At 36.4% G+C, this 22,819-nt stretch overlaps 1 protein-coding gene across 3 annotated transcripts in view; it reads left to right on the top strand.

The window, feature by feature from the left end:
- NUP107 (nucleoporin 107) overlaps window positions 1-22,819 on the top strand; it is a 45,478-nt gene that overhangs the window by 18,419 nt on the left and 4,240 nt on the right. For all 3 annotated transcript variants that reach the window (XM_024737105.1, XM_024737104.1, XM_024737106.1), the window contains 17 exons: window positions 327-415; window positions 2,154-2,232; window positions 4,018-4,131; window positions 7,981-8,071; window positions 8,208-8,284; window positions 10,167-10,226; window positions 11,277-11,422; window positions 11,550-11,598; window positions 14,428-14,497; window positions 16,161-16,279; window positions 16,969-17,007; window positions 17,303-17,453; window positions 17,788-17,900; window positions 18,833-18,935; window positions 19,396-19,556; window positions 20,216-20,341; window positions 20,729-20,842. In XM_024737105.1, coding sequence (XP_024592873.1) covers window positions 327-415; window positions 2,154-2,232; window positions 4,018-4,131; window positions 7,981-8,071; window positions 8,208-8,284; window positions 10,167-10,226; window positions 11,277-11,422; window positions 11,550-11,598; window positions 14,428-14,497; window positions 16,161-16,279; window positions 16,969-17,007; window positions 17,303-17,453; window positions 17,788-17,900; window positions 18,833-18,935; window positions 19,396-19,556; window positions 20,216-20,341; window positions 20,729-20,842 — 1,701 coding nt within the window. The remainder of the gene's footprint in view (window positions 1-326; window positions 416-2,153; window positions 2,233-4,017; window positions 4,132-7,980; window positions 8,072-8,207; window positions 8,285-10,166; window positions 10,227-11,276; window positions 11,423-11,549; window positions 11,599-14,427; window positions 14,498-16,160; window positions 16,280-16,968; window positions 17,008-17,302; window positions 17,454-17,787; window positions 17,901-18,832; window positions 18,936-19,395; window positions 19,557-20,215; window positions 20,342-20,728; window positions 20,843-22,819) is intronic.

The following is a 22,819-nucleotide window of genomic DNA, read 5'->3' as shown; positions in this document are numbered from 1 at the left end:
TAAGTCAAACTTTTTTCCTAATTTTTTTCTTTTTGATCTTTTAATTTATAATTAAAAAGAATTAAGAACCTTGTTTTTTGTTTTCAGATAATAGCTCCACCATTTCCAGGAATAGCCTGTTAAAAACTGTATTATTCCTATAGAAAATACCTTTTGCCATAATATTTATACATCTTTACAAAGTAAAAACAGTGATAGAAAAAATTGTTACTTGGTATTTTTGAATTAGAAACCTTTTTTTTTAAATTAATGGTAGGAGTAATACTACTTCAAATAAAATACTTACAGATTTTATAGTTAATACTCTTTTTCCCCTCCTTTCCTAGCTGGTGGTAGATTGGTTGGAGAGCATTGCCAAAGATGAGATCGGAGATTTTTCGGATAATATTGAGTTTTATGCAAAGTCAGTATATTGGTAAGTCACTAAACTTTTATTGTTGAAGTCATTTAATGTTGGTTTTGTTTATTCATCTTTCAACAAATATTTATTCAGTTCTTACTGAACTCAGTCTGTGAGCAAAACAGATAAAAACCCTGCCTTTGTGGAATTTATAATTGTATAGGAGAGTTAGACAGCAAATAGGTATATATTCTATTGGGTGCTAAGAGCTTTGAAAAAAAATAAGAATCAGAGTTGATGGATAGAGGATGGTAATGGGAGTTACTTTAAGTAGGAGAGGTGACCAGGGAAGGCCTCTCAAAGGAAGTAACAGGTAATAAGGGTAAGAGGTTTTTAAGAAATAAAGGAGGCCAGACATGCAAAAATTTGAGGGACAAGTGTTCAGGGCAAGAACAGGAACTACAGAGACTCTAAGAAGGTAAAGCATTTGCACAAGGAGGCCAGTGTGAACACAGCAAAGAAAAGAATGGTAGGAAATGAGATTGAAGAGAGCCAGCTCATATAGGACTTTTACAGGTAGCCCAGGTAAGGGTTTGGGACTTTATTTTAAATGTGATGGGAAACCTTGAGAATAAAAGAATGACATGGTCTGATTCAAGTTTTCAAACAATCACTGCCATATTTTCTTAATAATCATAATTGATTATCAGGAAGACAATTCTCCCATGTTTCTAGCTACTTGTATGTGTTTTTGTGTTTGTTTTTGAATTGCTTTTCCCTGCATCCTTCAGTGCTTCTAAATTATTGTAAGACCTTGAAACCAGAAAGCAAGTACCCCTAGGTTAAAGGGACAGTTTATTTCAAGACTTAAAGAAAAAGTTCGGTTTGCCTTTGAATTCAGTAACATTATATATGTATCAAGTCTATAAATCAATTGTTTTTTCTCTGCTTAACTAGGAAATTAGTGATACCAAATTTTTTTTTTAATCTTAAATCTTGGTTAGTTGTGGTTTTTGAGAGAAAGAGAAATTTTCATTTTCAGAAAAAAAAATTTTTATGTTAATATGTCCTGTTAAGGTTTTTACAAGTTTTTTACGAGTTAGTCTCCTTTTCTTGGTGGTCAATAGAAGAGAATAGAGAATCCTAAAACAGAGCCACACTTCTGTGGTCATTTGGTTTTTAATGAGGCATCAAAGCAATCCAGTGGGGAAAGCAATGTCTTTTGAACAAACTGTGCAGGAAAAAACTGCATATCTGTGTGAACAAAGATTAGCCTTGATACCTCCCTCACACTGTACCCAACAGTTAATTCAAGATGGATCATAATCCCCAATGTAAAAGCTAAAACTGTAAAGCTCTTAGAGGAAAACATAAGAGGACATTTTTGTGACTTGGCGAATAAGTGATTGTCACAGAAAGCAGTAATCAGGAGAAAGAGATTGATTTGACTTCATCAAAATTAAAACCTCATTAAAAGACATCATTGAGAAAAGGAATTGGTGGCAATCCGCAGACTGGAAGAAACATAAAGAACCTGTAGTTCATAAAGAACTACAACTCAGTAGCAAGAAGACAGCCAGATTAAAAAGGACAAAGATTTGAACAGATTCCTCACAAAAGCAGATAGGTGAATGGCCAATAAGGCATGAAAAAATGCTCAACATCATTAGTCATCTGAGCTAAAATGCCCTTTTATTTTAGCGTTTTGCATGTTTTTTCTGAGTTTGTACTCTCTTTCTTTCCTTGACTTGATTTTTTTAAGTAGACCTATTAAAATTCCTCTTTTAAAAAAAAGTTGTACTTATTCTTTCAGGGAAAATACTCTGCATACCTTGAAACAGCGGCAGCTCTCTTCTTACATAGGAAGTGTCCGTCCTCTTGTCACTGAATTGGTAAGTGTTCTTTGAAATGGAAGTTGCCTTCAGAGTTAAGTGATTTTTATTCCTAAAGGCTGAGAATTTTTATTTTCTTGGATCCTTGTTTTAGTTTCCAGAAGGATTGCATATACTGTTTAACTCTAAAAATTACTAAGTTGTGTTTGAATTTGATGGCATATATTTGAACCCATCTGTGGCCTATAGATTGTAAATTGTAAAAGAAATTATAGAAAGTGTTCTTGATTTGCCAGCATTAAAACAAATTAATTTTGACTTTATAGCAAGGTTTGACTCTGCAGCTGTAAGGTGGTGACCTATGAAAGTTCTTTTATATAGAAAGCAGAGGAAAAAAATAAAGCTTTGTGAATTAGCTTGAGGTTAGAAGGGTCATTCTAGGATATGAGTTATAGGAGTAATAGTGGATTTGAAAAGAACGGGAGTCTAATTATTGTAGAAATGAAGGAACAGAGCTTTGTGATAGGTGGAGGCATGTGAATTAAATGTTTATAGTGAAGAGTGAGAGAAGTAAGTAACAGTCGAAAAAATAGGTAAAATTCCATTTGGTAACAAAAGTGTGTTTTGATGAAAATTATTTGGAAACTACTGAAAGTTCTTGTAATAAATTGTAGCATAATTACCCCTGTAGCAAGCAACTAAAAATCAGTTACCCTTAGCATCTGGAAAGTGGTGATTTCCTTTTGCCAGAAAGAAACCATTTGTTCCAAAATTGAATGATTATATCTGTCTGCAAAATATTTGTGAAACTAGCCAGTTGACCTATTATGCCTTCCAGTTTTTGAATTGATAATCATATTACTCAGTAACATTTGGAATAAGAATTACTCCTCTTTTAAAGTCACATTAAAATAGCTTTTAATCTGAAATTCATCATGTAGATCAGGGGTCCCCAACCCCCAGGCTGTGGGCTGGTACCGGTCCGCGGCCTGTTAGGAAGCGGGGCACGCAGCAGGAGGTGAGCGGAAGGCGAGTGAGCGAAGTTACATCTGCCGCTCCCCGTCGCTCCCCATCGCTCCCGTTACCGCCTGAACCACCCCTTTCCCCCCACCCCCACCCCTGCCATCTGTGGAAAAATTGTCTTCCACAAAACCGGTCCCTGATGCCAAAAAGGTTGGGGACTGCTGATGTAGATCATGTGTGCTCTTTGCCGCAAAAATGAGGACACTATGTTATCCCCAGTGTTCAAAGGCCCATTTCTTTTTATTCTTGAAAGGTAGTTGGTAGGAATAACTGAGGGTGGAGGTATTTATTAGAAATCTGTTTTAAAATTTCTTTTGTTGGGTGTTGGTGTGCTTTGTATAGCATTAGTCCCATACTGGGCTCTCTTCTCATATGTTCTCAGAAAGAACCAGCTAAGCACCTTCTAGTCACAGAGTGCATTGTGATTCCTGCAGTTTCTCCTCTGCTCATTCTCCATCTAGGCCTAATTCTGTTTAGGATTAACTGGGCCATGTAGTTGCTACGACAGGGTAAAGCTCAAGTCAGCTTGAATTATGAGTGGAATTTCTAGAGCTGCTGGGCTGGACTAGGGCTGTTTCCAGCTTGCCTGACTGAAGTATGCACCTTTGTGGACCAACAGAGTCTGTTTTGAATGGGCAACAGACAGCTGTGTGGCTATTTGGGACACTTGTGACACTTTGTTCCCTTTGTTACTTAAGTAAATTCAGTGAATTTATTTCAGTATGTAATTCAGGAGACATTTATCATCTCTTGATGTTTACATTGTATGTGCATATAAAGAATTTATAGTTGATGATTTAATTAATTAATTAATTTTTGTAGGACCCTGATGCTCCCATAAGACAGAAGATGCCCCTTGATGATCTGGATAGAGAAGATGAAGTCAGATTACTTAAATACCTTTTCACTCTGATTCGTGCTGGAATGACAGAAGAGGTAAATGATGTATATACCCTGCTTGTCCAATATCAAAAAGTCACAGTCTGTAAGTTGGAAAGGATCTTTGTGACCACTGAGTATGCCTCCTCAATGCAGTAATCTTTTTCAGAGTATTTCTGGATCTAACTCCTGTTCCAACATTTCTAGTGATAAAGAACACATTGCTTCAGAAAGCAGTGCACTTCAGTTTGCAAAACTCTGGTAGAAAATCCTTTGTAAGAAGTCAAACTTTGCCTTCCCATTAGTGTACTGCATACCCTAGGCATAGCCCCATTATTTCTAGTTTGGATTTTTTTTTTAACAAATTGAATGAAGACTTTTTTTTTTTTTTTTTAGTAAATTTATTTATGGCTGCGTTGGGTCTTCATTGCCGCACATGGGCTTTCCCTAGTTGTGGCGAGTAGGGGCTACTCTTCATTGCGGTGTGTGGGCTTCTCATTACAGTGGCTTCTCTTGTTGTGGAGCACGGGCTCTAGGTGTGCGGGCTCGGTAGTTGTGGTGCATGGGCTTAGTTGCTCCACGGCATGTGGGATCTTCCTGGACCAGGGCTTAAACCCGTGTCGCCTTCATTGGCTGGCGGATTCCTAACCACTGCGCCACTAGGGAAGTCCCTATTTCTAGTTTGGATTTTTAAGAGTTAAGAATAAGTCTGACCCTAATTGCTCTTCTAGTTGACACTGTCTAGCATTTGAAGACTATGGTCCCCTCAAATTTCTTCCTTTTAACTTCACCTCTTTAATATGTAACCTCCTGGGCTTCCCTGGTGGCACAGTGGGTGGAAATCTGCCTGCCAATGCAGGGGACCTGGGTTTGATCCCTGGCCCGGGAAGATTCCCACATGCTGCGAAGCAGCAAAGCGCATGTGCCACAACTACTGAGCCTGCGCTCTAGAGCCTGTGCTCTGCAACGAGAAGCCATGACAATGAGAAGCCTGCGCACCACTCGCTGCAACTAGAGAAAGCCCGCGCACAGAACAAACACCCAACACAGCCAAAAATAAAAACAAATAAATAAATAAATTTATTTTTTAAAAAAAAGTAACCTCCTTTGTGATAGTTAAGGTCTTGTGTGTAAGGTGTGAAGTATCTGATTAGACAGCTTACTGGATGGCTCTGTGGACTTTTTTTTTTTTTGCGGTACGCGGGCCTCTCACTGTTGTGGCCTCTCCCGTTGCGGAGGACAGGCTCCAGACGCGCAGGCTTAGCAGCCATGGCTCACGGGCCTAGCCGCTCCGAGGCATGTGGGATCTTCCTGGACCGGGGCACGAACCCGTGTCCCCTGCATCGGCAGGCAGACTCTCAACCACTGCGCCACCAGGGAAGCCCTCTGTGGACTTTTTAGATGAGGTAGTCTGATGCATAGGAGCTTCAAGCTTCAGATATTATGCTATACCTGTTTTGCTGTACTCTTGGCAGTGTTCTTTAGATAGAAATATGTTAGCTCAAAGTGTTGTTTGTTCTTCTGTGTTACAAACCACTAGCATGTATTAAGTAATTTTTATAGTAGTAAGTGTTGGATTATTAAACATCATTCTTATTTTTTAATTAAGAAAAGAAGGGGAATTTCCTGGTGGTCCAGTAGTTAGGCCTCTGAGCTTTCACTGCTGAGGGTTTGGGTTCAATCTCTGACTGGGGAACTAAGATCCTGTAAGCCACGTGGGTGGTGCGGCGCCCCCCCCCCCAAAAAAAAAAAAAGGAAAGAAAGAAAGAAAAGAAGTAACACGTACTCATTTGTTCAGAAAATATTTGAGTCCCAGCCACTCTGCCAGGTGATGTGCAGGATACTAGGAATCACAATGGCAAGTAAGGATGTATTTTTAAAAACAAAACAAAAATATGATCACATTATTGAAAGCCTTGAAAAATAAAAACTCTCAAGGTCCCACTACCTTTACATAATCACAGATAGTGGGATTTTAAAATTTACTTACAAGCCTTTTTTTGTACATCTTTTTTTTTCACTTTACACGAGCCTCTCACTGTTGTGGCCTCTCCCGTTGCGGAGTACAGGCTCCAGACGCGCAGGCTCAGCGGCCATGGCTCACGGGCCCAGCCGCTCCGTGGCATGTGGGATCTTCCTGGACCGGGGCATGAACCCGCGTCCCCTGCATCGGCAGGCGGACTCTCAACCACTGCGCCACCAGGGAAGCCCAAGTCAATAGTTTTGGTATATTACAGTATTGATTTTTTCATTGTGATAAAAGATATATAACAAAATTTGTCATTTTAACCATTTTCAAGTGTAAATTTCAGTGACATTAATTACATTCACAGTGTTGCGAAACCATCACCACTATGTTTCTAAAACTTTTTCATCACCCCATGCAGAAACTCCATAACCATTATGCAGTAAGTCCCTATTTCCCCTTTCTCTCAGCATTTGGTAACCTAATTTACTTTCTGTCTCTATGCATTTGCCTATTCTAGCTATTTCATGTAAGTGGAATCATACAATATTTGTTCTTTTGTGTCTGGCTAATTTCACTTAGAAAAATGTTTTTAAGGTTTTGCATTCAGATTTTGTCCTGCCTTTTTTAGATAGCATATCAAATATTTAAAAAATATTTTTCCATGTTGCTACATAGCTTTCATAATTTTTAAAAGTCATAAATCCAAAATGATGTTTTGGGTATGATACTTTTTAACTGGTTCAATTTTTTAAAAAATATTTATTTATTTATTTATTTTTATTTGGCTGTGCCGGATCTTAGTCATGGCATGCGGGATCTTCATTGTGGCGTGTGAGATCTTTTAGTCGTGGCATGTGGGCTCTTAGTTGCAGCATGCGGGATCTAGTTCCCTGACCAGGGATCAAACCCTGGCCCCCTGCATTGCGAGCGTGGAGTCTTAACCATTGGACCACTAGGGAAGTCCCTTAACTGGTTGTATTAATCAGATTCTGTAGGTTCAAATGACAGAAGCCCAACTCAAATTACTTACAGGTCGGGGATTGATTGTCTCATGGAACAGAGAAGTATAGAGGGTTATATCTGGTTATAAAAGCAGGATTCGGGGACTTAGAAGATGTCCTTAGGATACTGTCTCTCCCAGGCTCTTGACACTCCTCTCTGTGGCTTCATTCTCAAGAAGCCATTTGTGTCCATGATGGCCACCAACAGCTCCAGCCTTACATCCTCCTGCAAGTTAGCAACCCCAGCAAAAGGAGTGTCTCTCTTTCCCAATATCTCTGGCAAGGGTCCTGGGAGTGATTCTTGTTACATCACATGCCTAATCCTTGAGTTCAGAGATGGAATCATATGACCTATTCAAACCATATGAACTAAATGGGGAGAGATGGTTCCTAAAGAGATGATGGACCAAAAAACATGTTTCTATCTCACTGGTATATCAAGCTCATCTGATTGGTCACATTTAATTTGAAGAAATATCATCTTTATGGGCTGAATGAGCAATAGCATCCTGTCATTATAGAGACTAACAGTGCTTTTGTAATACTTTTACATAAATCAAGGGTCATCAGCCTCTTTAGCCCATTTGTCTCTAGCAGAATTACATGCCTGTGGGCACCGTGGGCACCTAGTGGTAAGCCCAGAATCAAAGAGCAAACGGATTATTAGGGAAAGAAAGAAAGGAAGGAAGGGAGGGACGGAGGGACGGAGGGAGGGAGGGAGGAAGGCAGGAAGGCCCGTGGGCGGGCAGAGGCCACAGAAAGACATGCATATGGCTGAAGGGAAACGCCATTACTGATTGTCTACACCATCCTTTGTCACATCTATGCCATAAGTTATCTAGTCCTCATAAATTGCTTGTACTTTTCTATAAGGCACAAGTACTTCTTTAGTACTGCATTGGTTATATGACCAACCACTGTTTCTTGTTTCTAAAGGCACAACGACTCTGCAAACGCTGTGGTCAGGCATGGAGAGCTGCAACACTTGAAGGCTGGAAGCTCTATCATGACCCCAATGTTAATGGAGGTATTTTAATTGATTTTATTCTGAGAGTTAGCTCTAAATGGCAATTTTGTGAAGTATAGCTTTTGTTTTTAGAAATTGTTGAAATTAGGAGATCTCATTTTAAACTATAAACTTTATTTCTTTTACTGTTTTATAGGAACAGAATTAGAACATGTTGAAGGGAATCCATATAGATGCATTTGGAAAATAAGTTGTTGGAGAATGGCGGAAGATGTAAGATATAGTAAAATATTTACTGATACTGATTTTTACTCATAATTCACTGAAGGCCTGCTGAAGATGCTATGAAATGTTGAGAGTAGTTTAAGACTAAAGTTCCTGTTTTTGAAGAACTTCCAATCAAACTGAAGAACAGGACAGGCTTTACGAATCAGAGTTATTCAGACACACTGAGTACTAAGAATTAAGCACTGAAATAAGGCAAAAATACAAAAAAAGGTAGCGGATGAAGTCACAGAATAAGCACTGGGCTGGCTTCCAAAGAGAATTGAATCGATCTTTTAAAAATTACTAGGATTTGAGTTGTTGGGCATGAAAAGCAGAGAAAGGAATTGTCGGTAGGATGCCTAGGTTGGGAAAAGTCAAGGGAAGGTAGGTTTACCAGGTTGGAGCAGAAGGCTCACAAGAGGAAATATAGTCAGTTCTGTCATGACACCACCTACGCATTCCTAAAAATCACTACAGCATGACAAATTGTGGAGAAAATCCACAGGGATTTTAGGGAAAATAGAATTAAGAGCACAGTACTCAAAAACCACCAGTGACACATAAAAAGTTAAAAACTTAATAATAATAGCACAGTGTCACATTGTTAAATAAACACATAAATACTGCAACAAATATGGCAGTTTACCTTGAAAAAGAACTGGAGTTTGCTTGTGGAATGAGGTGTCAGGGTTACAGCTTGTGAGTTATTGAGAGGTGATAGAAGGAGGTTATCTGAAATGAAACAAAATTGTAACAGTTGATGTGGATGGATTTAGCTTATCATACACCTGGAGAGCCCAGGGAGCTGGTAGATGTTTGAGGAGTGTCAGTTTTGTGTATTTCCAAGTGGCTTGGTTCATTTAGGTGTTTTCAGTATTCAGCTAATGTTTCTTGTACACAAAATTGTGCATAAGGAAATGGGAAGTTTATATTATGTTCAAATCGTTCCTTGATATATCAATTGCATTGGAACAAATTCACATTTTCAAAACAAGCATTGTAGCAGAACTGACTGTAATGAGAAGATGACTGAAAAACGTAAATTAAGAGCAGGCAGTGGTGGTCCTCAAGTGCTGCTCTAAGGAATGGGAACTTTGTACCATAGATAGTGGTGAGCCATCAAAACCTTGAGGGCACATGACAGCAGTGCTTTAAGAAAATTAGCATGGCAGTGGAAAATAGGCTTAAAATTGAATGAACTAAAGACTGAGAAACTAGTTAGGAGACTGTCAGAGTTATTCAGACACTAAGTAATAAGGGCCTGCCCTGGGTTAATATGGAGAGTACAAAAGAACGGAACAAAAATGGTCAGGACCAGAAACTGGAAACAATGCAGAGGAGGACTCAGTTGTATAGTGAGAGTCTCTGAAGTCTCTTGTTTGGATGATGAGAAAACAGGAATGTCATTAATAGAATCCAGAAGTAAAATGGGATAATTTGATGAATATAATTAATTCTACTTAGGAATTTGATGCAAACTGATGCGTGACAGGCTCCAAGTGTGCCTTGTTTGGATGTTGTTCTTAGGTCACTATCAGGTAGTATTAGATATTTAGAAACTTTATAGGGGAAAACACCTATACAGAGTCTATCTGGAATAGAATTTGCCTATAATAAATAATCAAAGCATCCATTAGATTTGAATCTGCTTTCACTCTGTATTTGAAATTTAGATATTTGACTTTTCAGGAAGATTTCAGCATTGGCTATATCAAACTAAGGGGTCCTTCCTTCTTATTCCCCTACTAGATCTTTTACTAAAGTTTAGAAACTGTCAGGTGAGTAAATAAGTTCATTTTAGAAGACACTGCAGATTTCCAGATTATGAAAAAGTTGACATACTAAGAAAAACAGTAGTTCAATTTTATTTATATTCATTATATTTCAGGAGCTTTTTAATAGATATGAGAGAGCAATTTATGCAGCTTTAAGTGGGAATCTCAAGCAGGTATGTGATTTATTTTAATAATTCTTTTTTTCCTATGGAATGAAATTATATATAATATATGTTATATATATAACCATATATAATAATCGTATAAGCTTAAGCTACTAAGAATAGCAATGATAGAGATAATCATGAAATAGAATAGTAACTTGACGTACTTAGTTTGATGTATCTCATACACCTAATGATGTTTTATTTATTTATTTATTTTAATCTTACTTTTTAAAAAAAATTTATTTATTTATTTGGCTTCACTGGGTCTTAGTTGTGGCACGAGGGATCTTCTTTGCCGCATATGGGATCTTTAGTTGCGGCATGCAAACTCTAAGTTGCAGCTTGTGGGATCTATGGAGTTCCCTGACCAGGGATCAAACCTGGGGCCCCTGCATTGGGAGCGTGGAGTCTTAGCCACTGGACCACTAGGGAAGTCCCCCAAATGATGGTTTGATACATGAAATCAAATTTCAGTTTCTAAGAATTGTAAATTTAATTCCAATTCACATTTATTGATGACTTATGGTTCCCATAGCTTTATCCAGAAGTGTTCCATAAAGGCACAATGACTGAATTGTCTCACACATGTGTGTGTGCTGCTCACAACTCCTACTACCCCCTACATTTTACAGCGGTTTTGAGGAATGTTACCATAACACTGAAACACCATCTTATATCAGCATGGAAAATTGATGCTATTGTGTGCTCATCATGGAAAAAATCATAATAATTCAGACTTCTTAGAAGATGTGGTTTGAGGGACTTCCCTGGCCGTCCATTGGTTAAGACTCTGAGCTCCCACTTCAGGGGGCACGGGTTCAATCCCTGCTTAGGGAACTAATATCCCTCACCTCATGCTGTGCAGTGCAGCCAAAAAAAAAAAGGAGCTGTGGTTTGAGGGGTGGAGAGAGGAGGTTATTTTGGTATGATATTTTACAATACACAATGTCTTATATCATTATAGTGACTTTATAGTCCATATAAGTGGGTGTAACTGCTTTTCCTTTCTTTTTTGTTGACTGTGTCTGCATGTTTCTGTTTTGGAATGGGGTAAAGCTGCTTCCTGTCTGTGACACCTGGGAAGACACAGTGTGGGCCTACTTTCGGGTGATGGTGGACAGTCTGGTAGAACAGGAGATCCGGACATCAGTAATAACTCTAGATGAAACTGAAGAACTCCCTAGAGAATATTTGGAGGCAAAGTGAGTGAGTTGGTTTGTTTTTCATCATGAGGATTTGTAGTATTCTCTGTGAAGTTTCATTTTGTAGTCTTTGTTCATATTATTTATTAGCGTTATTTTATCCCTTTCCTTGTTCTTTCTTTCAAAGTTGGACTTTAGAAAAGGTTTTTGAAGAACTTCAAGCTACTGATAAAAAGGTAAATATCAATATTTTAGGATAACTGGAATACGAAACTAGATGTTACATTGTGCACTGTAGCTGAAAGGCACAAAAGTATGTGAAATCTTGTTATATTCTCTTTTTGTTTCCTCACCTCTTATTCATATAAGATATACTCTTTAAAAAGAAAAAACTTAACTGCATATTTAAATGATACATCATTTCTGTTTATTTGGTTTAGGATTGGTTTCATCTAAATATATGGTATGCATGTAAGCTAATTTATCCCTTTCTTTTTGAAAAATTAAAATATATAATGGCAAATTAGCAAGACTTTCTTTTCCTAGATCTCAAAATAATCCAGTATTTTTTAAAGTAATATTTTTTTTTTTTTTTTTTTTTTGCGGGGGGTACGCGGGCCTCTCACCACTGTGGCCTCTCCTGTTGCGGAGCACAGGCTCCGGACACGCAGGCCCAGCGGCCATGGCTCACGGGCCCAGCCGCTCCGCGGCATGTGGGATCCTCCCGGACTGGGGCATGAACCCGTGTCCCCTGCATCAGCAGGCGGACTCCCAACCACTGTGCCACCAGGGAAGCCCTAAAGTAATATTCTTAAAAATTTTTTTAAATAACCAAAGTATGTACTTGAAACAAAATAATCTAAAGATGTATAAGTAAGGCCTTTATAAAACTTCCTCCCAACCTCTTTATGGTTATTCTCATTCACTGAGATGATAAAACATTGATATGTATCCTACATATCCTTCTCCATAATCTTACAAATATATGTAGATAATGTAGATATTCCAGTATAGGATTTTGGTTTTTGAGGTTGTTTTTCACATCATTCTACCTACATTAGTCTACGGCTTTTTTTCCCCCCATTTAATGATACTGTCTTTGAGTTAGTGGATATAGATTTAACAGCCTAACTTATTATTTTTAATAGGTATATAATGTTCTATAGAATGACGTATCTTTTTTTTAATCATTCCCCTTTTGGTGATATTTAGGTTGCTTCTAGCACTGCAATGAACATTCTTATTTATTTATTCTTATTTTTTTATGCTTATCTACTAGTCCTGTTTCTTTACAAGTTTCCTGAAAGCAGGAATGTTGGGTTAAAGGGTATATGTATATTAAGTTAATTTCCTTGTGTAGCAATTAATTCATACTCCTACAAGTAATTTATTAATGTGGCCATTTCCCTGCATTCTCACTAGTCCCAGATATCACAGTTTTTTTTATTTTTTGCCAATCCATCAGATTAGCTGGGAGATAGAAACTCACTGTTCTTCTCATATTTCCCTGTCTATTCATAAGGCTGAGCAAATTTTCCTGTTTATTGACCGTTTTTGAATTTCCTATTTAGAGCTTTCACCTATTTTTCTGTTGGATTTTATCTTTTCCTTATTATTGTATAAGAGTTCTTTGTATAGTAAAAAAAAATGTAGTGCTTTCTCTATCAAGTGTTTTTTTGCCAGTCTGTTGTTTTGGAGATTCCAATGAATGAAAATAAAACAAGAAAGTCAAGGAATAGATACAAATTTAGAAACAGGGGAGCATTTACATATGATGAGAGTGTAAATCTAGAAACTCAAGATGCAGTAAGTTACTAGAATTAATAAGAGAATTTTTAAAGTATCTAAATTCAAGACAAAGTTATGAAAAAAATCATATCCTTTTTGTAATTGTTACAGCTAGTTAGAAAAGGATTTAGCTCCCTGTAAAAGTCCCATTTAAATTATTGACCAAAACTATAAGATACCCAGGAATAAAATTAACCAAGGGTTTGAGGACCTTCATAAAAAACTATAGAATCCTATTGAAAGACACAAATAAATAGATATACCACATTCCTGGATGAGGTGATTTGATATAAATATCAGTCATTCCAAAATTAACATTGAAACCTAATGCTTTGGGGCATTATTTCTGAACAGAAAATTTCCAAGTAGAAGAATAAGTGAGAATGGCGAGAAAAGAACAATAATTAATAGGGTATTTGCCTTCCTCAATAATAAAACAATATAAAGATACAATAAAACAGTATCGAATTGTCACAGGAATAAATAGATCATCGGAATACGAAAATCCATATTAGATTCAAATATATATGAGAACTTAATAGTTGTAGATGACAGAGATGACGTTTCCTTTCAGAGGAAGAGGGATGGTTTATTTACATACATGGTATGGACATAATTGACTTTCCATCTGGAAGAGAACAAAGCTAGATCTCTGCTTCATGCCATGTATTAAAATCAATTCCAGAGGGAGCAAACATTTGAATGTAAAAAAGAAAAAATATTGGAAGAAAATTTAGACAAATAAAAATCAAAATATATTTGACCAAAAATATATGAATTATTTGCTTCAGAAAAAAATCCAACAGCAGGTTACTTGTAAATTTTGTCTGCTCTGTGCCTTATTATTTTGATTGGTTTTGTTACTTTTGGTGCCATTTGCAGAAGAGAATACCCAAAGAATGCTTTCAAGAACCACTGTTTATGTTGAAGGAAATCTTACAGTTTATTTTGATTTGGTCACATGTGCCCTTCTTTTCTGGTTCACCACGGACTGCCAAGGAAAACTGTAGTAAAATATAAAAGTTTCATAACATTCACAGAGATTAAATTGTTTTATCGCAATTCTCTGCTTTCAAAGATAACGTTGAGCCTTGAGTATATATTTCCAAGGGCAGTATCTTTCTCATGTTTTACTCTTTTTTGGTCTCCTAAGACCCTTCATCTCCAGCTTTTTCTTTGTATATGTTCCTTCAAAAGTTGACATTTTTAGCTTACCAATGAGTGCATACTGCAGAATGACCATAGTAGATTTATGGAAAATGTAAAAACTTTTTCAGAGAGTTCTGGAAGAGAATCAAGAACATTATCATATAGTTCAAAAATTCCTTATCCTGGGAGACATTGATGGTAAGATATATTTTATTTCACTTTGTATGAGTTCTTTGTTTTCTTTAGTAATTTTGTAAAAAGTTATCAAAACAGTGCATATGACTTAACCACATTTTGTCATCTCTATAAATATCAACGTATCTGAATGCAACTATTTACTTAATTTTTAGAAAATAAAGTTTGAATTTAATCCAGAGTCTGTTTTATATGATGGTTCTTAACAATGAGATAGTGAACTGGTAGTGGTATAGAAATACAGTAAATGTCCTTGGATAGTGTTTATATCTCTTCTTTTGATTTTTATCCCTATTGTTGCATATTTGCTTTGATTGCTTATAGGTCTGATGGATGAATTTATAGAAAATTTCCAAGTAGAAGAATAAGTGAGAATGGCGAGAAAAGAACAATAATTAATAGGGTATTTGCCTTCCTCAATAATAAAACAATATAAAGATACAATAAAACAGTATCGAATTGTCACAGGAATAAATAGATCATCGGAATACGAAAATCCATATTAGATTCAAATATATATGAGAACTTAATAGTTGTAGATGACAGAGATGACGTTTCCTTTCAGAGGAAGAGGGATGGTTTATTTACATACATGGTATGGACATAATTGACTTTCCATCTGGAAGAGAACAAAGCTAGATCTCTGCTTCATGCCATGTATTAAAATCAATTCCAGAGGGAGCAAACATTTGAATGTAAAAAAGAAAAAATATTGGAAGAAAATTTAGACAAATAAAAATCAAAATATATTTGACCAAAAATATATGAATTATTTGCTTCAGAAAAAAATCCAACAGCAGGTTACTTGTAAATTTTGTCTGCTCTGTGCCTTATTATTTTGATTGGTTTTGTTACTTTTGGTGCCATTTGCAGAAGAGAATACCCAAAGAATGCTTTCAAGAACCACTGTTTATGTTGAAGGAAATCTTACAGTTTATTTTGATTTGGTCACATGTGCCCTTCTTTTCTGGTTCACCACAGACTGCCAAGGAAAACTGTAGTAAAATATAAAAAATAAAAGTTTCATAACATTCACAGAGATTAAATTGTTTTATCGCAATTCTCTGCTTTCAAAGATAACGTTGAGCCTTGAGTATATATTTCCAAGGGCAGTATCTTTCTCATGTTTTACTCTTTTTTGGTCTCCTAAGACCCTTCATCTCCAGCTTTTTCTTTGTATATGTTCCTTCAAAAGTTGACATTTTTAGCTTACCAATGAGTGCATACTGCAGAATGACCATAGTAGATTTATGGAAAATGTAAAAACTTTTTCAGAGAGTTCTGGAAGAGAATCAAGAACATTATCATATAGTTCAAAAATTCCTTATCCTGGGAGACATTGATGGTAAGATATATTTTATTTCACTTTGTATGAGTTCTTTGTTTTCTTTAGTAATTTTGTAAAAAGTTATCAAAACAGTGCATATGACTTAACCACATTTTGTCATCTCTATAAATATCAACGTATCTGAATGCAACTATTTACTTAATTTTTAGAAAATAAAGTTTGAATTTAATCCAGAGTCTGTTTTATATGATGGTTCTTAACAATGAGATAGTGAACTGGTAGTGGTATAGAAATACAGTAAATGTCCTTGGATAGTGTTTATATCTCTTCTTTTGATTTTTATCCCTATTGTTGCATATTTGCTTTGATTGCTTATAGGTCTGATGGATGAATTTAGCAAATGGCTTTCCAAAAGCAGAAACAATCTACCTGGACACCTCCTTCGCTTCATGACTCACCTCATTTTGTTTTTCCGCACTCTGGGACTACAGACCAAAGTAAATAAAAATGAGTTGTATACCCTTCTCTGCAAGACTGATGCTTTATACACCTATTGTCAGGAAAACATGCTACTTTTTGGTGGTTGTTTTCTGGAAATGGTGACCATAGTCTCATATGGTCTGGTCACTCGATGATAATTCACTGCAGGTTACTTGTTAGGGTTCTAATCTGTGGCTGCAGAATGCTGGTGGTTACCTGGATTTTGGACAATTTATAACTTTAATCCTCATCAGTACCCAACTCTAAATCAACCAGCTAAGGTAACTGAGCCAGACTAAGTTCTCTGAGATCTTAAACCTTCTTCTGTCCTAAGTGGTAACACTTTGGTCAGAGTACATGTAGAAGGCAGAATGATACAGTAGTTGAAAGCTTGGGTTTTGGAGTAAGAATCCTGGATTCATATTCTTACTCAGCGGCTTCTAGCTGTGTAATTCTGGGTAAATCTCCTTAGGTCTTAGTTTCTTCCTCTGTAAAATGTGAACAGTAATAGTAACTACCCACGAAGAGTTAGGGTAAGGCAGTACATGAACTTCGCTAAGCACTTAGTTATTACATGTAGTTATTGCTCAGTGGTAAGTATTAAAAGTCATTAAATCATTATAGCGGAATTTTTATTAGATATATTGCTGGTATACATAAGCAGTTGTATTTATAATTTAATAATTATATCTTTTTTCCTGTGAAGGAAGAAGTTTCCATTGAAGTTTTAAAGACATACATACAGGTAAACTTTGAGAAACCACAATTATATATATTTTTTTACCATTTTAATGAAAACAAAAATCAGAATGATAATATTTTAATATCTAGTGGCAGGAGAGTCATCAAAATCCATAAAGGTCTTTTAATTGTCATAAATACTTTCTTTTGGAATTTAAAATTCTGTTTAGCAGCACAAATCTATATCTGTATGAATCTCTCCTAAATATATTTGAAATTTTGAAGTGAACTTTTTAAAAAGCACTGTTGATCCTAGAACTTAATTATTGACATACTTTGATCCTTTTTTTGTTTTTTAGCTTTTAATAAATGAGAAACATACAAATCTCATAGCATTTTATACCTGTCATTTGCCTCAAGACCTCGCTGTTGCCCAGTATGCATTATTTTTGGAAGGTGTTACAGAATTTGAACAGCGCCACCATTGCCTGGAGCTGGCTAAAGAAGCAGGTAAAAATGGTTGAGAACATCTACTGGGCTTTGTAGGCAGATTATCATTTTGGCTTTAGTTAACATTTAGCCTTCTAGTTTTAAATCCTATTTCTCTTACGAGGTGAAAAAGGAATGAGGTTTTCAGTGAAATTCTGTTTTAGGAATGAAATAACCTATACTGTAACTCGTGTGAAATATCTTTTAATTTTGGCATTTTCTTTTAAAATGTCTTTCATATTTTACATATTTTTAAAGAAGTGTTATCCCAAATTTACCAAATCGTTGTGACTGTTTAGAGGATATTAGTGTGAACGATTAATTCTTGTTTTTGTTTCTTCAAAAAATTCTTTAGATTTGGATATTGCAACTATAACAAAAACCGTAGTTGAGAATATTCGGAAGAAAGATAATGGTGAATTCAGTCATCATGACCTGGCCCCAGCCCTAGATACTGGCACTACTGAGGTAACATGAGGGGAAGAGAGAGGTGTGTTATATAACTCCTGATAATCCCTCATGTTATGCTTTTGTGAACTTTACCTTAAAATACTCTGGCTTCTTTCTTTTTTAAAGAATTTTTCTTTGTCAGCCAAGTTATAAAAATTGGCAGCAAATTTAAGGTCTTGTGTAAGGAATTGCTTAATAGTAGTATTATGTTAAGGGAAGTTTCTTTAATGGAAAAAACCTGAGCATTGGATTTTTGCTCATCAGATTATTCTAGATACTTGATCAGTCACTAACTTTTTTTGTTTTTTGGCTGAGTCGGGTCTTAGTTGTGGCACTCGGGATCTTTTCATTGTGGCATCTTTTCGTTGTGGCGGGTGGGCTCTTCGTTTTGGTGCGTGGGCTTCTCTCTAGCTGTGACATGTGGGTTTTCTCTCTCTGTTTATGCCGTGTGGGCTCCAGAGTGCATGGGCTCTGTAGTCTGCGGCACACGGGCTCTCTCATTGAGACACGTGGGCTTAGTTGCTCTGCAGCATGTGGGATCTTAGTTTCCTGCATTGGAAGGTGGATTCTTTACCACTGGACCACCAGGGAAGTCCTGATCAATCACTAAGTTTTATGTAGCTTACTTATTCCTATTTTCAGAAAAGAATAGAAAGTTTTATCTAGGAAAGAAAAAAATTTTAGAGTAGCACTTAAAGGAATTACATGATTAAGTTGGTGGGACATCACATATATAATTCCAGATTCACAGTCCAGTAAGTTTTTTCTATAATTTAATAGAGACCTATTAAATGTGAAAATAAACTAAGAAAAGCTATTTTCTTTCATTATTTTGTATAACCTGAGGGAAAGTATTCACTAGAAGTACAGACATAAGCTGATTCTACTAATTTGTAGAATATCGTAGAAAAAACACAGTTGACATTTCTTTTTTCCAATTAAATGAATAGGAGGACCGTTTAAAAATCGATGTAATTGACTGGTTGGTATTTGACCCATCACAGAGGGCGGAAGCACTAAAACAAGGCAATGCCATAATGAGGAAATTCTTGGGTATGCTGTATTTTTATATTCTTTTTTTTTTTTTTAAGTTTTTGTTCTGTTCTAGAACTTTGTTGTTTGTTTTTCCAACCCTTCCAGTAGGGTAAGGTACAAAACAGCCACTGTTACGGCTGGTATTGTGAAACAAAACATATTTAATAGTGACTTTTCATATCCTACTCAATTTTGCATATAATCTCAAGGCTTTGAAAAAATTGAATTGCCTTTTTTTAAGACACAGAAAAGTATGCAAAAGTAATTGCATTTAATGAATCCTTTTGTGACTGTTACATTGAAATAAGGAAAAGCCCAGCCATTAAGTAGAGAGATCACCCAGACCTTTAACAGAAGTACCTTGAGACATGAAATGGTTACAGGTAGCTGTGAAAGTTGCAAACCAATAATTTGATTCCTTTAGAAACCATTACACGGAAATCCATATGTATTGAAAAACTGTATATCTTTTTCACAGCATCAAAAAAGCACGAAGCTGCAAAAGAAGTATTTGTGAAAATTCCTCAGGATTCAATAGCAGAAATCTATAACCAGTGGGAGGAGCAAGGAATGGAGAGCCCACTTCCTGCTGAAGATGATAACGCTATCCGAGAACACTTGTGCATTAGAGCTTACTTGGTGAGATTGTAAAAACCACAAAACCTTTCTTTATGATGACTTTCCTGATTCACTCTCAGACCTTGAACTGTTTTTCCAGAAGTGGTGATTGACTCATTATCTTAGCTCCCTTGCGACTGTGGGACTGACTGATCCATAAGAACTTTGAAGACAAGACCTGGTCTTCATTTGCTTGAGCCTCTAATCAGTGCTAACCAACTAAGAACGTTTCACATGGTAGATAGTGTGTGTGATGTCTGAAATGTATGTTTTCTTAAGATTCTTTGAATGCTTCTCTCAACTTTAACATTTCTGCTTTTGGCAATAACTGAAAAAAGCAAGATATTCTGTATTGTGACTAAAATAACAACACACTCATTCAAAATTCATTCAACAAATAATGAAGTGATTGGCTAGGTTCTAGGACTAATTCTGGATGTCTTTCTATCCTTGCCCTCTAGAAGCTAATAGGCTCGTCAAGAAGACAGACAAGTAAATATGTGAACATCACAAACAAAACACTTATTCACCATGATTTTTTTTTGTATAAAAAAGAAATATTAAACGATTTTACTTCTTGCTACTGAAAAATTATTTCTAAGAATCAACTTTTTAAAAACTTTGTTGAACATATGTGAACAGTTTTTTGTTTTGTATTTCTCTTCTATTTTGCATTTTAGGAAGCCCATGAAACCTTTAATGAGTGGTTTAAGCATATGAATTCAGCTCCACAAAAACCTACTTTGACACCTCAAGCAACTTTTACTGAGAAAGTGGCTCATGAACACAAAGAAAAGAAATATGAAGTAAGTTGAATATAGATGAGACATGTCTATTGCATCTCAAAAATACATGTCATATATTTAAAGAGATCATTTTTTCAGCAGTTATATTCCTATTATAACAAGTGATCTTCCTTACTACTGTTCTACTTTGAAAAAAACCCATCTCTTTAGTTACTTTTCTGTAGATAATTAACCAAACATGAAACATACCTTCAGGTGACAATAGTGCTCATTTACATGGTTAACATTTTAGCGTTTTATTGAACTGCAATCCGTCGATGTTTGTTTTTATATTTGGCTTACTGAATGTCAACTCTTTAGAATGATGTTCCATATATGTATATTCCTGTCTGTACTTTACAGATACATTATAGTCTGTTATATATCTGCCTTATGTTTGTTTTGCAGATGGATTATGGTATTTGGAAAGGGCATTTGGATGCCCTAACTGCTGATGTGAAGGAGAAAATGTACAATGTCTTGTTGTTTGTTGACGGAGGGTGGATGGTGGATGTTAGAGAGGTAAGCTGTGTGCATTGTTTATAGCTAAAAGCAAAAATAATATCTTTTTTAAAAAGTTTTTTGAATAGGAGCAGCTACAGATCCTATATAACCTTTGTACTTATAACTAAACATCCCATAATTTAACCTGAAATACTTGTTAGGGAATATAGGAATGTTTGACTCTTGGGTAAACTATTTTTCCATATTTAATATGTTCACTTAGGATAGTAAAATCTGATTTTTAAAAAAGTATTTATTTGATTGTGCTGGGTCTTAGTTGCAGCCAGTGGGCTCCTTAGTTGTGGCATGTGAACTCCTAGTTGCAGCATGCATGGGGGATCTAGTTCCCTGACCAGGAATCGAACCCAGGCCCCCTGTATTGGGAGCGTGGAGTCTTAACCACTGTGCCACCAGGGAAGTCCCAAATCTAATTTTTTAAAGTTCTGGACCTAAAAATTAATTATATATGTATTCAACTCAATTTATAGATATGAAGATAAGTCTAGTAGAATGAGTAAGACATATATAAAGCAGTGGTTCTCACCTCTGAGCTGTCGATTTAAATGATCTGGAGAACTTTTAAAAAATACTGGTTTGGTTCCACTAGTGGTTACCACTAGTGGGGAGTGGGGAGGGAGGGGCAACATAGGGGTTGTGGAGGGGGAGGTAGGAACTGTTGGGTGTAAGATAGGCTACAAGGACATACTGTACAGTATGGGGAATATAGCCAGTATTTTGTAATATCTGTAAATGGAATGTTGCCTTTAAAAATTGTATTAAAAAAAAAAACTTTTAAAGAGTCCTGAAAAGACATGACAGTTAAATGTAGTATGTGATCCTAAACTGGCTCCTGCATTGGAGGAAGAAAGATGCTATAAAGGAGAGTGTTAAGTCAGTGATGTTAAGGTATTACGTCACTGTTAAATTTCCTGACATCGTTAACTGCATTGTGATTATATTAGAGAAACTTCTCTTTATTAGGAAGTAAACACTGAAGTATTTAGAGGTAAGGGAACATGATTATGCAGCTTGCCCTCAAAGGGTTAAAAAAATGTGTATTTATAGATACACATACAGATGCAAATCATAAAGCAAACAGGGCAAAGACTGAACAAAGGGTGAGGGTATTGAGATATTCTTTGTACTATTGTTGTAATTCAGTTTGTTTGAAATGATTTTCAAATAAAATATCTTTTTAAATACTAGAAAAAAAATACCGGGTTCCACTTCCAGAGATTCTGGGTTAATTGGTCTGAGATAGGGCTGGCTGGCTTTTTTTTTTTTTTGCAGTACATGGGCCTCTCACTACTGTGGCCTCTCCCGTTGTGGAGCACAGGCTCCAGATATGCAGGCCCAGCAGCCATGGCCCACAGGTCCAGCTGCTCCACGGCATGTGGGATCCTCCCGGACCGGAGCACAAACCCGCGTCCCCCGCATCGGCGGGCGGACTCTCAACTGCTGCGCCACCAGGGAAGCCCTATCTGGAGAGCTTTAATGTGTAGCCTGGGTTGAGAAACCAGTTACAGAAGTAATAAATACCATAAGAAAAGCACAGATGAAGCATTTTGTGAGCTTAGGAAAAGAAAAGGTTCTTTCTACCTGGAAGAGATCTGGACAGAATGCTTGAAAGGTGTAGCATTTGACTGAATCTTGAACGAATTGGGTAAATTTGGATGAGCTGAGGTGGGAGAAAGGAAGGATGCTGCAGGTAATAATGGTGTGAGGGAAAGGCATTGAGGCTTGCTCATGGGGCATGACAGAAACATGGAGTAACTCAGTTTTACCTCTGCAGACCTGATGATCTGTCCAAGGATTGTAAATGCTGGATTCTTGGATATTAGGTATATTATTTTGAACAGAAAAATCACAGGAGTATGTTTGGTATCTTCCTTCTGCATTCCCTGAATCTTAGTATAGTCACTCCTTTTTCACACTTGATCTTAGTCAAAAGGTTGAGAAGCGATCATCACTCCTTTTTTATTGTTTGTTTTGGTT

This window comes from Neophocaena asiaeorientalis, unplaced genomic scaffold (assembly GCF_003031525.2).
Source record: "Neophocaena asiaeorientalis asiaeorientalis breed wild unplaced genomic scaffold, Neophocaena_asiaeorientalis_V1.1 scaffold134, whole genome shotgun sequence".
Taxonomy (NCBI): Eukaryota; Metazoa; Chordata; class Mammalia; order Artiodactyla; family Phocoenidae; genus Neophocaena; species Neophocaena asiaeorientalis.
This window is presented reverse-complemented; position numbering and strand designations above follow the sequence as displayed.